At 45.6% G+C, this 14386-nt stretch overlaps 1 protein-coding gene across 4 annotated transcripts in view; it reads left to right on the top strand.

Annotated features, from left to right (window-relative positions):
• TMEM220 (transmembrane protein 220) overlaps positions 1-14386 on the top strand; it is a 48783-nt gene extending 34397 nt beyond the window's left edge. Inside the window, exons 1-7 of one of the 4 annotated variants that reach the window (XM_025193801.1) lie at positions 966-1821; positions 6359-6388; positions 6478-6505; positions 7501-7561; positions 9863-9986; positions 11284-11343; positions 14212-14386. In XM_025193801.1, coding sequence (XP_025049586.1) covers positions 6363-6388; positions 6478-6505; positions 7501-7561; positions 9863-9986; positions 11284-11343; positions 14212-14344 — 432 coding nt within the window. In that variant the 5' untranslated portion in view covers positions 966-1821; positions 6359-6362 and the 3' untranslated portion in view covers positions 14345-14386. Of the gene's footprint in view, positions 1-965; positions 1822-6358; positions 6507-7500; positions 7562-9862; positions 9987-11283; positions 11344-14211 lie in introns of those variants that run through there. The other 3 variants (XM_014526655.1, XM_025193799.1, XM_025193800.1) reach the window with 3 other exon arrangements.

The following is a 14386-nucleotide window of genomic DNA, read 5'->3' as shown; positions in this document are numbered from 1 at the left end:
CGGCGGGGAGCGAGCCCCTTCCCTATGCTGAGCGCAGGCCGCAGCCCGTGGGCAGGAGGCTGATGAAGTCCGGGTGCTGGGAGGAGACCTTGCTTTCCCTGCTGGGCACCAGCCAACGCCTGAAGAAGGCGGCTCTGCGCCAGCGGACGGGACGCCGGCCTGCCTCGGGTGCCTGGTTGTGTCCCCTCTTCGGCAGCCCCTGGCAGTGGAGGATGATTGTTTTCTGTGACCGTCTTACCTGTGTGTCTGAAGCTAGCTGCTGAGGCTGGTGGGGATTGGCATGCTCTGTTGCAGCTCCCACATGTATCTCCAGTGGGGTGGGTGGCGCTGGCTTCTTGATTTGGTCGCCAACAGGCTATTTCTGCGGCTCCCACTTTTTCATCTCCTGGTGTCTCATAGATTGTAAGGCCGGAAGGCACTTTGGAAGATCGTTGGGTCCGGCCCCCTGCACCAGGCAGGAAAGACAACGGGTCAGGTGACCCCAGCGAGGTGACTGTCTAGTCTCCTCTTGAAGATTTCCAGAGAGTTATTGTTGTCACAAGGTTTCACAGTACTGAGATCTGTGCAGCAGACTCTTCTTCCATCTGGGGCCATCCTGGGTGATGGTCTCCCACAAGTTAATAGCAATGTTGTTTAAGTTGGCCTTGAGGGCATCCCTGAAGCACTTTTTCTGTCCTCCATTTGGGTATATGCCTGGGATGAGCTGGGAAAATAAAATCTGCTTCAGGAATCTGGAGTCGGCTATCCAAATGACGTGGCCAGCCCAACCAAGTGGATGTTGGATGATTATCACCTTAATATTTGTGGTGTTTGCTTGCAGGAGGACACTAACATAGGTGCGTCTAGCTTCCCACTGGATTTGGAGGATCTTCCGTAGGTAGCGTTGATGGTACTTCTCCAACAACTTTAGGTGTGTCCTGTACATTGTCCATGTCTCAGCTCCATATGACAAGTTGGGGATCACAACTGCTTCATAAAGCGTGAGCTTGGTTTCAGAACTGATGGAGTGATCTTCAAACACCTGTTTCTTCAGGTGTCTAAAGGCACATTTGAGGCAAAGTTGGATTTGTTCAGTGATGTCAGCTTTCTGCCAGAAATGATGTCCAAGGTACAGGAAATACTCAGCATTCTCCAGAGTCTTACCATGGATGTGGATTACCAGAGCTGGGAACTGTTCATTAAGAGCTTGCTGGTGGAGGGCTTTAGTCTTCTGAATGTTAAGCATCAGTCCCATTTTCTTGTATGCCTCAGTAAAGAAGTCAATGATTGCCTGAAGGTCTGCTTCCGAGTGAGCACATGCTACAGCATCACCAGCATGCAGAAGCTCAGTGATTGAGATTGGGGTGGTTTTGGTTTTGGCTGTCAGCTGAGGTTAAACAGCTTACCATCCATTTGGTAGTTTAGTTCCACTTCATCTGGAAGCTTGTTGATAGTCAAATATAACATCACGACAAATAATATTGAGAACAGTGTTGGAGTGATGATGCAGCCTTGCTTAACTCTCATTTTAACCTCAAAGGGATCTGTGATAGATCTGTTACTGAGAACTGCTCACATACTATCATGGAGCAGGCAGAAAATGGTGACAAATTTCAGTGGATATCAATGCTTCAGAAGGGTGCTCCACGACGCTTCAGAAGGGTGCTCCACGACACTTCTCAGCTGACACAATTTAAGGCTTTCATGGGGTCAAAGAAGGCCATGTAGAGAGGCTTATGTTGTTCCCAGCATTTCTCCTGCAGCTTGCGAGCTTTGAAGATCATGTGACTTGTGCCACTTGATTGCCTAAACCCACACTGAGATTCTGGGAGCAGCTGTTCAGTAAGTGGAAGGAGATGGTTCAGGAGGGTTCTCACAGTAATCTTTCCTGTGGTGGATAGTCAGGCACCCCACACACTGCTGACGTTCTCCCTTTGTTGATTGGAATTACCCAGTTTTTCATTGAGGCACTGGGTGGAGGAGGTCTCGCTTATTTGGGTCCTTGAGTCCTTCAAAGTTGATCTTCCGTTGGCATTGCTTTTGCCATCATTTGGGAGCCAGTCTGAGTGACGTAACTGGGTGGATGAGTTGATGATCAGTACAGCAAACATTGCCTTGTAGCCCTGGTAGTTGGGGGGGCCCCTCCAGCAGGGCTGGGGGAGGCAGGGGACTGCAGGTCAGGAATGAAGGGCACTGGCAGGGATGGGGTCTGCAGGTTGGGTGTGAAAGGCAATCATCAAGGCTGAGGGGGCAGAGGCTGTGGGTTGGGAGTGAGGGGCACCGGCAGGGCTAGGGGCGGGGTGCAGGTCAGGAGTGAGGGGCACCAGCAGGTTCAGGGTGCTACAGGTTGGGAGTGAGAGGCATTGGCTGGAGTGGCTATGGCTTGGAAGTGAGGGGCAATGGCATAGGCAGGGGCAGGGCACCAGCGTATCAGGGATGCTCAGAGCGGGGACAGCTACAGCTGGATCCATGTCCTGGTGAGCAAAGGTGGTAGGGGGAGCTCTGATTTTCTATGATAAAAAACCCCCAAAATCAAATACCAAAATATATAGGTATTTAGAATGTATTTTTATTATAATGATTGAGGCACTGGTAGGCTTCCAAATTGCTTTAAAATTGTAAATATATCAGTAAAACATTGTGTTCAACTAATATATATATAGTGTTTAATTTTAATCATGGAAAAATGTGGATTTGGGGTTTTTAAGCAGAGAATTTTGTGGGTTTTTTGTTAGAATCAGAAAATTTGGGATTTTTAAACAGAGAAAACGAGATTCCCCGGATGGTGAGTCCATATTCCTCACATTTGGTCAAGAGGATGCCATTAGAGTTGACCTTTCCTATTCCTTTCTTGCTGATGGTTCCATTCCAGAGGTTAAACTTCCTTCAGACTCTGGCGTTGAAATCACCAAGAAGAATAAGTTTGTTTCCCTCCAGAACATCAGAAAGGACTTGGTCATGGTTGACGCAGAATTCCTCCTTGTTTTCATCAACGTTGTCAAGAATCAGGGCCTATGTGCATATTGGCGCCCTGCTAGTTTACTACGGACAGTCATAAGGTGCTCATTAATTCTAATAGGAAACTCATTGAGTTAGCTTATGAGTTCATTCTTGATGACAAAACCAAGTCCGTGAAGCCAGTGTTCTCCTTCCAGTTTACCCTTCCAGAAGAAAGTATAGCCACCTCCAGGTTCTTTGAGCTGCCCATCTTCCACTTGCTGGGTCTTGTTAGTGCAGCTACATCAGTGTTATGTTGTCTGAGTTTTGAGGCCATGATTGCAGTGCAGCTTTTTCGACGTTCACTATTAGGGTTGTCCATGAGGGTCCTGATGTTCCAGGTCCCGAACATGATAGTGCATCTTTGCTGGTATTTTCAACTTCAGTAAAGGTGATCCCACTGGATGCAATTATCTGGTCAGGAAGAAATACAGAATACTGCATTAGGTTATTTTTACGACACCTTTTCTAGTGCCCTCCCTATGTCGGGTGAATAGAGTGGATCCTGAAGAGGGCTGTTCAGTCAGTTACAGCTGTCAAATCATACTCCTGTCTCATCCAAGTGCTAGATGACTTTCTTGTATTTGCCGCGTTCATGCCAGTTCATGACTAGGAGTTTCCAGACCTTAGAATTCTACTCCCATCATCATTAGCTGGTCACCAAAGGGCTTGGATGTGCTGGAAAATTTGTTTTCACGGAAGATACCTGGGTGTGACTTCTTTTATCGTGGAGAAGCTGCTGCATATCAACTTCCACATGGCTCTTGACAGAATGGGACTGTGATCCAATGGCAAGGAGATCAAGACAACTGGGGATCTTGTTTTGCAGCAGCCTTTGTCCACCTTTGTAGCCATTGAGATTCTAACATCATCTTCTGCTTGCTCTGCTGTTGAAGACTTGTAGACCCATGGCTGGGGGCTGGGCAGGCTTTTATAGTGAGGACCTACCTGTACTTGCCATGTTACAGCACCATCCAAGGATATATGTGACTTTTCAGGAGGGAGACCATTGCTATCTGTTGTTCTCACCACATCCTGGTGGTGGTGCTGCTGCTGCTTGGTCCACAACATAGTTACCCCTGCTTATTTCAGTTAACCTTCCCTGAAGGTCATTCCATTATCCACCACGTGTGGATGCGCTGAGTAGCAGTACAGCTGTACCCCACAGTATACCTGAGCAGGAGAATTGCATTCTGCAGAGCAAGGAAGTAGGATGCTGTGTTGCTTAGTCCTGATCTTGGTGCCTAGGCTTGGTTTCTTCTCTAGGGGCTTGGGCTTCTTGAACTATCCTGTCAAGGTTCGTTCTTTCTAATCTTTCTCTCTAGCCTCCCTCTGAGAAGAGGAGCATGTTGGAGAGGAACTGCAGTCACTGCATAACTCTTTAGAGTTTTGACCAAGCATAGCTCTTTCCTGTCCCCCTCCCCTCCCCCATGCAAACTGTTTCCCTCATCCCCATAAGCGCCGTGCACAGCTCTGCTCTCTCATCTCTCCTGTGTAGCATTCAGAACTGTTTTTTTTGGTGTTCAGTCAGTGAAAGTATGGCATACCCTTAATATGCCATAGATCCAGTGAATGGAGGTTGGAAATAAAGGCAGGAGTGGAATCCAGTGCCTCCTGCTAACTAGTGTGACCCCTCAGAGTCAAGATTGGCATAGGTGTATGGAAGGGCTGCAACAGCTAAGTCAGGGAAGTGGTCTGTACAGTGTTTGAGTTCAGAAGTACTTATTGAATCTGGCCAGTTCCCTAGGCTTTACTTTGTGCAATTAAATTAGATTATATTGATAAAGGTGTAACAGGGAACCTACTGTACCTGTTCCTGAGAGAGAGCAAAGGGAGGCAAACTGCGCTCAGGCAGTCAAGAGGAGGGCACGCCATATCAGGATAGGCAGTCACAGCCCTTTAAAAGGAGAAGTGCCTATTACTATGCTATACCAGGGTTCAGGCTCTAGGCACTGGCTGGGCTCAAAGGCCCAAAGCCTTTGCAGGACAAAGACTGGAGGCCAGGAACCATGAGCGAGGGGCAAGGAGTGAAGATCCCAAGATACTGAATTGACAGAGACACCTGTGAGAGTCAAAGCAAGGGTCAGAGACCGATAGCCTGCGAGGGGTGAACTCGGGTCAGGGACTCAGAGTGGGAGGCAAGGGGCAGAAACTTCAAAAGCCAGGATTGACAGGGCTGGGACCCAGGATCCTAGCCCAGCATGATGGGCTGGACAGCAAGGGGCCAGCCAGAGAAAAGGGGCAGAAGCCAAAAAGGCTAAGACTGCCTGAGCACAGTTTGCATCCCTTTGTTCTCTCTCAGTAATAGGAATCAGAGGTTCCCTGTTAGAAAAGGGAATAACTCTATGACAGATGTGAAGAAAAAAAGTGCTTTACCAAAAGAGACAGTGCGTTAGTTCAACCTGGCTCCACAGTGTCTGTATGGATCATGTGGTTCAGCGGGGGGTTTTGGTGCTTTTATCTAAAGCTGATTCAATCAGCTATTAGATAAGAGCCAAAAAAGCCCCGCTGAAGCACCTGATCTATACAGATGCTGGGTGAACTGGGTCCAACTAACGCAATGCCTCTTCTGGGCATGCACTGGGCTTGACTTGGGGGTGCCCCGAGTTTTTAAAGTAAAGCACATTTTCGGGGGGAGTGTTAACATCTGTAAGCAGACAGTGTGTATATATATGTATAGTTTGAAAGCTGCCCGATTGCAGATGTTACATGAGTGAATGTGATCAAGGTGGAGTTTGTGTTGACTGTTGCTCCTTAATGGCAAAGACCTGAGAGAGTATGAGAATTTCCACAACAAAATTAACAAATGCTTGATCAAAAAAGAATAGAATAGAATAATAGAAAATTCAAACTTGTCTGAAGAATTGGTGGGTTTTACAGAGGGACCATTTGAGACACAGAAACAAGCAATGACCTCCCATTGTCAAATAGTAGGTCCATGGCAGAAATTGTCCTGACTTGCAGTTTATACATTCAAAAGGACAGTTTATCTTGACTGAATCTATTTCCCAGGTGGCTCAAATTGACTCTGAAAGTTGCTTCATGCTGTTCTCTACCAGCATTACCCTTAATCCAGTTGGCCTTATCAAGGGAACAGTGTGCTCATTGCATAATAAAATTTTGATCTCTGTACTTTCTGTATCTGATGCATCCAAATGACAGTGACAATCCCCATACAGGCTTTAGTCAGCCCATCTTTCCTTTCCTTTCCTCCCCAAAGTTAAGTGCAGCGTGATTTAGGAAGGCTCCCTTCAATAAAGTGCTTTTTAGTTTTGCCCCAATTGGAAGCACTAACATAAGTATGTAACTAAAAGTAGCACCTCATGGGTGAGCTTGTAAAGAGTTTGTCTAAGCTGCTGCTCTGTCCTCTTTGTTATTCCAGGTAAATGACCCTGACGCTGGACTGTGGATAGTGAGTATGACTACAAACACATGCCAACGGTTGGGGAATCTGGAATGCTTTGTTGGAGATGATCCTAAATTCTCTTCTGTTACATGTAGCTGGTGCCTATGTAGCAGCTATGCTGGAGTTAAGTTTCTGTCCTATTTCCTTTCACAGTCCCCTTTCTCAGAGATTAATAATGGCTCTTTCTGTTGGGGTCAGCTAAAGCCTTGATGCCCTGGTTATTAATGTGTGAGTGATCTCAAGCTACCTGGAATGGGTTCTGAAATTCTGCTTAGAATAGGTAATATTTGCTTTCTGTTTCAAATGAGGCTTACATCCAGTATCAGAGAAAAAATAGTCCCCCTTTTAAAATGTCACCTCTGGGGAATATAATTTTCCCTATTAACAGTTACAGGGGAGGGGTACAAAAATTGCTCAGGTTTGATTGTCCACATGCAACTTTCATGGTTTTTCTTTCCACTTTAATATTTATCCCTGCCTTCTATCAATTTGCTCTGAAGTAAGCAATAATTATCACTTCTTTTTCTTTTCCTTGGGCACACGCCTCCTGGCCTGTTTATCTCCAGCTCTATTATAATCATTCCAGATCAGGGGTCAGCAACCTATAAGAACAGTGGGATGCTGCTTGCCTTTTCCCCTCACCTCCAAGCTCCACAGCCCTCCGTGCACTATGCCAAGTGCTACTCCTGTTCTCCCCCATGCCCTACAGCAGCTCAGCTTATCTACACCACCATGTGTTGCCGATTCCTGTTGTTGAAGGCAACAGGGAGTGCCAGATTCAATCAGAATGATAACTGGAGGCTGTAGTAAAGTGGTGAGAGAATGACCCTAGGAACAAAGCAGGGAGGGTGAGGTACTGCAGAAGAGATCATATGCACACAGCAGAGGTGCATGGTACAGAGAGGAAAAGTTACCCTTGCCACTGCATGCTGCTGATCCACCCTGTTGTCAACGCATCTAATCTCTACATGGACTGGATCTGCCCTGTGAGCTGTAGGTTGCCAACACCTGCTCCAGATCACCTGCTTTTCTGCATGGTGTCAGTTATCTGGATGGGGTATTGATGCTTCGTACACCTACCTGTCTTTTGTGACAAGATATTTTTGTCTCATTAACAGGTGGTCTATTCTGTACCAGCTGCCCTCACACTGCTTGTGGGCTATAGCCCATCAATTACAGGTATGATGTTGGTGTTCTGAATAAACTTGCTTTTCTCATCCAGAAAATTAGCTTCCTTTCTCTTTCATAGTGAAATGAAAATTCAGGGCTGATCAGGGAAATGTGCTCAACTGTCCTTGGCTCCAGGTACCAAAAGTTCCCATTCCCCTGAATGATGATAACTACCTTGCTGTTTGCAGGTAGACAACTCAGGAATGGATGTAGCCCATGGGGCTGTGCATAAAATTTAAAACATGGAAACATTTTTGTTACTGAATGTATACCCTAATATTTTAGTTCTGGTATGCAGAGAATGGCCTGAACATGAGAGGGAGAGAGACAGCAATGTCTGTGCTCTAAACTTGGCTCTGCCACTGGCACTAGTACATCTGAACTCTCTCTTTTCCAATCTGTAAAATTGGAATGGTCCTTTGAAGGGGGGCTGTGAGGATTGTTTGTACCTAGTTTTGAAGATACAAAGTTTTTGTTAAATGTCAGGCATTCTGAATACTGCACAAGGTACATATACAGCAATATATTCTTTATCAGTTACAATATGCCATGGTGGGATTTTTAAAGTTGTGTTGATTAGGCAAAGTTATCTGCTGGTTTGGGCTGATACAGCTGTATGTATGTCAGGCCAAATTTGGTACAGAAAGTATCAGTAAGATTTATACCATTTACAAGTATTAGAAATGTGTCTTTGATTCGTTTAAAGTATTTTTTGTAGACATAGTCTACATTTTATCTGAATAAATCTTATTTTGGATTAACAAAAAATAATGAAAATTCCAAAAAATTAAATTCTTGAAGACCGTGCACATTGTTTCTCATCTGCAGCAAGCTGCATCAGCTCTATTTCCCCGAATGCTGTTTGCTTCAGAAATGTGAAGGTTTAGTGTATAGAAAACAGAATCACAACAGTTACTGCTCAGTTACTACAGTTACTGAGTTATGTATGGGTACATCACACAAATACACAGCTCTCCTATGCTGTTTACAGCTTTAGCATTGCAACATTTGGATGGTCCTGAGAACCTGAAAGTGAAGCTGAGAAGCCTATTATCCTTGTCCAACCTGTGATAAACAGAAAAGCAAACAGCATACACATTGGGAAAAGAAATAGCTTTCCCACAATCCTTTGATTTAGATAGTCTAAAAGTTATTTGCAGCAAACTACTATGTTTCAAAGACATTTGGTTTTCCTAGATATTTTTATCTTCAAAAATTGTCCCCTTTAATAAATTCACTAGGACATGGATTGGCAATCTTTTTTTGTTTGGGGGGATGGAGGGAGAGGCTGATTGCCTGCTGTAGGCTGCAGGTCTGCCCCAGAGAGCTCAAGTTGCCTGCCCTTATGCTCACAATGGATATCCAGCCCTCTGCAGTGAAAGTGAGTCCAGGCAGGACAGAGCATTAGGGAGGGCTGTGGAGGAAGGTGCTGCTGAGGGTACAGGCAGTTCTGTGCAGTTGTGTGCCCTTAGCTAGGTCAGACTCTTTGTGGGCTGGATCCAGCCTGAGGGCAGTAGGTTGCCAACTCCTGTACTATTAAGTAGTTGACACAGCTGTGGAAGGCCCAGATTCTGCCTCCATAGGGCTATAGCCAGTTTAGCAGATTCGGCGAATTGTTAGTTCACTATTGAGACCTATTACGAAGTTAAAAATCACATAGATAATCTATTTTGCTAGTCTGTAATGCTCCTTTCTGGAGTCTTCCAAATATTCACTGCTCTGAAGAAATGTTAAGGTTTTCCATTTGTTGACTTTTTATTCCTGGGGTCATTCAAGGAACCACTTGCATCATTTGCTCACCTTTACCTCCCACAGCTCTTAGGAAAGAACATGTAATGTATGTGCCCCTTCTAATCTTTTGTGATTTTTCTACTTTCCTTGATGACAAGAGCCTGAAGACATAGGATGTGAGAAAATTATGTTCCTTGCTTTGATAAGGCTTCAACCTGTCATTTTCATTGGTCTTTTCTGAAGTTATTGAATAGTGGGGTATATGTGTATTTCCTAGGGAGAAAAACAACTTCATAGCTGTGGAGTTGAATTCCTGTCTGCCCATGGTGTGAATTTTTCAGCAGTTCTTCCGAGCCTGCTTTCCTTCATTATCCGAAAATTTGGCTCCATAAAGGAACAAGTTCTGTTTAGGATTGGAACAAAAAAACCCCTACATCTGCTCCCATATTGAGCACACACTTTGTTGTAAGGGTCCATCTTTCTTTGACTCCGCTGCCTTACGGTCCCAGAAATACAGGGGGTGCGTTTTGTGTGGTATGCTCCTACACAGTTAGTCGTGCAATCTATTCTTCTTCCCAGATAATGTTGTTTGGAGGACTCTGTCTGATCTGCACTCAGTTGCTTGTGTCATGGGGACCATTGCCTTGGGGTGCTCTTTGTTGGCTTACACACAAGCTAATATCTTGCATGAAGAGGAAGGCAGGTGAGTAACAAATCTGCTTTGTACACATTTGTACCCCAGTGTATGGGGTAGGTTTGTCCTGCAGCACTGCCAGTTAGTCAGAGCCTTACTTGTTTGGTTGCTGCAATGAGAGACTAGCCCAAACACTAAGTGGAGTCAGGCCAATGAAGAACAGTGCTATGGTATTGCAAGTCCAGAATTTGTTGGTGAAAAGTTGACTGAAGGGACTGAGAGGTCCCCTGACTGGCTGGACCCATTGTTTTTTCTACAAGGTTAGCCCACAGCAATGAGTAGGATTCATTTTGGCATTGAAAACCTATAACACAGGCACTATGCATCTTAAAGCCCCTTGTATTCTGTTTCCAGAACTTTAAAATTAGAAATTGGGAAAGTTTCACAAGTTTCTTGTATTTGAATGTTACCATATCCCTGTCTGTCTGGACTTGAATTCTGCTAAGCCCTTGGAGTCACTCCTGTTGAACTAGGGGAAGAAGGTGGAAACCTCTCACTAGGCAAAGAAACAAATATTCCTTCAATTGTTTGTATAACTGAGGTGCTTGCTTGTGTATAGAGTAAAAGCAGTGATATCTCAGACTCCTGTATAAATGGGAGACACCTGTGGGCAAGTGGAGCACTAGTCCTGGGCACTCACTTTGAGAAGGTGCCAGAATGGCAGCTCTGGGGAGTTCATGGTGGTGCAGCAATAGCAGCATCCCTGGGCTATGGCTGTAACAGGGCCCCTGTGCCACTGCTGTGCTAGCGGCAGCAACAACAACCAGGCTGGGCAGACTGCTCTGTGCCAGCAGCAGCCAGGGACTGAGTTCTGCCAGCCCCTGCTCACTGGCAGCCAGCACCCCACTTGCCACATGGCTGGTTTATGTCACATTTTAATTTGAACAGGTGGCATGCAGCTTGGCCTTTGGTTGCATGATGTAGCTTATATGTCCACAGTCTACAGGCCTTGGGCTACATGGCATGGCTCTAAACATCAGGCATAGGGAGCTGGTGAACATCTGGCACAGTGGGATGTGTGATTGTTGGGATCCAGGATAGTATTTCTCAGATCCCATTGCATGATTAAATTAACATCTGATGTTTACTATAAAACACTGAGTAGAATACAAAGTAGAAGTAAAAATTTTGCAGCTTCTAAAGGTTGCTGGGTGCAGGGAAGGGAAATTTCCTTAAAAATGTTTAAGCTCAGATCCTGGTCAAAGATAACTGAACTCCTCTGAAAGAGAACTTGCACACCTAGTGCCTTTTGCAGTTAATTATTTTTCTACATAAATACTGTAGTAACTTTTTTTTTTCCCTCTAGGGAGTTATCTGGTCTGGTGATTATTGTAGTATGGATGAGTCTCTGTCGCAGTTCAGCAAAGTATGTCTTTCTAAGCCCTTTGTATGGGAAATACTATAGGGCTATTGAATTATGGTTAAATGCTCCCTGTTCTGCCCACCAGTTTATCTGTAGAAACAGTTTAAAATAGGTGTTTAATAAATTATAATCTTGCAAACAAGATCTATGCAACTGACAAGGTGTCAGGTCATGGGCTGAGACAAGCTTATGGTTAGGTTAGCAGTTGATCAAGGACATAAAGGGCTCAGGTGGGCATGAGATGCAAGGCAGCAACATCTGAAAAAGCTCTTGCTAGAACTGTAGGCCTGTGCGAAGCAGAAAGTATTCACTTCCGATTCGGCGATTTGGAGGGACAGCGATTCGACTTGGTGATTTGAATCGCTGTCCCGATTCAATTTGGCCGAATCCAAAGATATTCAGCACTGAATCTTATTCAGCCATAAACTATACAGGCAGCCAGTGCTGGCGGGAGTAGCTGAGGGGGCAGCTGGACAAGTCCCAGCTTGAGCTGACAGCCCCAAGAGAAGCCGCAGGGGCTGGAGAGAATGATCAAGGAGCTGGGGGAATGATTGGGGGCTGGGGGAACGAACAGGGGCTTCCCCCCAGCTCCCAGTTCAATCCCTCAGCTTCCCGATCATTCCCTTAGCTCTTGATCATTCCCCGAACTCCCTGATCATCCCCCCCAGCCCCTGTGGCTTCTCCCGGGGCTGCCAGCACTGCCTGCCTCATCCAGACAAGGTGCAACTTGAGCTGGCAGCCCTGGGGGGAACTATTGGGAGCTGGGGGATCGAACTGGGAACTGGGGGGAAGCCCCTGTTCATTCCCCCCCAGTTCCTGGTTGATTCCCCAGTTCCTGGTTCAATCCCCCAGCTCCCCGATCACCGGCCCGCAGCTTCTCCCGGGGCTGTCAGTGCTGCCTGCCTTGCCCCAGTGGGGTGCAGCCGGGGGGAGCCATGGCTTCTCCTGGGGCTGCCGGCTCAAGCCAGGGCTCGTCCAGCTGCTCCCCTAGCTGCTCCCACTGGCACTGTCTAGTGCCTGCCTGTACAGTCTATGGCTGAATCTCTCCAAATTTCTCTGAACTGATTCAGAGGCTTCTGATTCGATTAGAAGAGTTTAATGGGTCTCCCAATTTGATTCAGATTCAGAGATTCAGCCATCAAATTGGACTAAATCTCCAAATTGAATCTGCTACCGAAGCTTTGCAGATAGCCTATTTGATAGACCTCACATCAAGGGCCCATGGTTCCTATTGTTTCCCCCAGGTCTCCTGGTTCCCCACTGGGAGCCTCATGGGAGGGCCACCTGGGATGGTGCTGGCATTTGGTCTCTTCCTATGGGAGTAGAAGACCTGGGGTTTGAATCCCAGAGGGCATGACACTTGCTTTGATTACTAGTGTTGCCTCAAGGATTAGAAAGCTTTAAGAGCCAAGGGTGTTCCATCAGCACTGAGCTAAAGAGCGAAGACCCAAGAATGAGCATCCTGCGCAATACTCCATGCCAGACACAAAAACGAGCTTTTTGCAAGTGCTGAAAGCAGCAGTTCTCAACCTTTTTGGACTTGAGGCACCCCTCCATAATTTTTGTGACTTGAGTGACACCAATTTCAAAAACTATTTTATATATTACAGAGCTTACCTCCTTAAACAGGAGCTGGGTAGCAGGGGTGGGGGGATCATCCAGACAGGAGCAAGCTGGAGCCTGGCTTATCTGCTTAATTTATCAGCTTACTTTCTCATGGCTAACAGTACCCTTCAAAGGTTCCCGTGGCACCCTGGTTGAGAATCACTGTCTCAGTTTACTTTACTATTTAACTTGGAAGAGTTAGGTATGTTACTCCATAAGCATTTAAAAAAACCACAGCAGAAAAAAACGGTGGTGCATGTACACCACCAGAAAGCACAGTCTGGCTGGCCAGAGAGACACTTCAGCTTCTGGCCAGGCTCTGAATGCCCAGATCACTGCCCCTGCTGCCCTGGGAGGTCCCCAGGACTCCAGGTAAGGCTGTCAGGGCTAGCCCAGGTGATGGCCCCAACTCCCCTTATCCACCCAGGGCAATTAGTCACATGCCAAAATACATGTGCAGCAGCATGTCTGGGGGCAACTTGCAATGGCACAAATATGTGCTACTTCTATTTTTCCCCAGGGAAATGTACTTTCCCACCCCTGGGGACAAGCTCATAGTAACTATTCCTGTCATTAGAAAATGCCATCAGGCTCTCAATTTCTTAAGGGCTAAAAGATATCCTTATTTAAAAAGAAACTAAATATACAGTTTTTTCCCTATCTGGTAGTTATTGCCATTGTTGTATCTTTACTGATTCCTATGAAGTGCAGCATTATGTGTTTTTCTTATTTAAACCGGATCAGTTTTTATTTTTGGTCTTACATGGTTATCTGGAAAAAATAAAACCTGGGGAGTCTTTTTATGGAAGTAGGGAGAGAGAGGAAATCATATCCCCCAAAATTGGCTTCTTGAATCCTGCTATCTTTTTTTCTGCCCTTTGGATTAAAAACAGTGCCCTCCTTCCTCCAATACCTGTAATGCTGCCTGGATTCCTATGTATAGCACAGGCTTTTAGCTCTGTGCAGCTACTGAAAGAAGGGGCAGAGTGTTAAACATTCCTGCAAGTATGGCCTTAGAAGAGTGTTTTTGTTGGCTGGGGTGGTGATCTTGTTCTGGTAGGAGAAGAACTTGTGCTGTTGGCATATATTACATTTCCATTATGGGGTTCTGCTGACATAACTGTTGACATAGCTATTGTGGCAGAGGCTGTCTAGTGTAGACAAATCTTGAGAGCAAGTCTTATGTCACCCCATACATTTATGAGTGTTTGTTTAGATGTCTGAAATAACAATACTGCTTTTTGCTTTTTTTTTTTTTTTTTTTAGAAATCCGTTTGGAGGAATTCGGCTGTTGGTTGCAATTTCTCTTTCTCTCGTTCCTTTTGTAATGTGGCTGTACATTTATGTGAACAAAGAAGTGCGATCATCTTGGCCAACACACTGCAAAACAGTGATTTAACTACATGGGAAGAAACTCACACAATAAATATTTTAACATCTA

This window comes from Alligator sinensis, unplaced genomic scaffold (genome assembly GCF_000455745.1).
Source record: "Alligator sinensis unplaced genomic scaffold, ASM45574v1 scaffold77_1, whole genome shotgun sequence".
Lineage (NCBI taxonomy): Eukaryota > Metazoa > Chordata > Crocodylia > Alligatoridae > Alligator > Alligator sinensis.
This window is presented reverse-complemented; position numbering and strand designations above follow the sequence as displayed.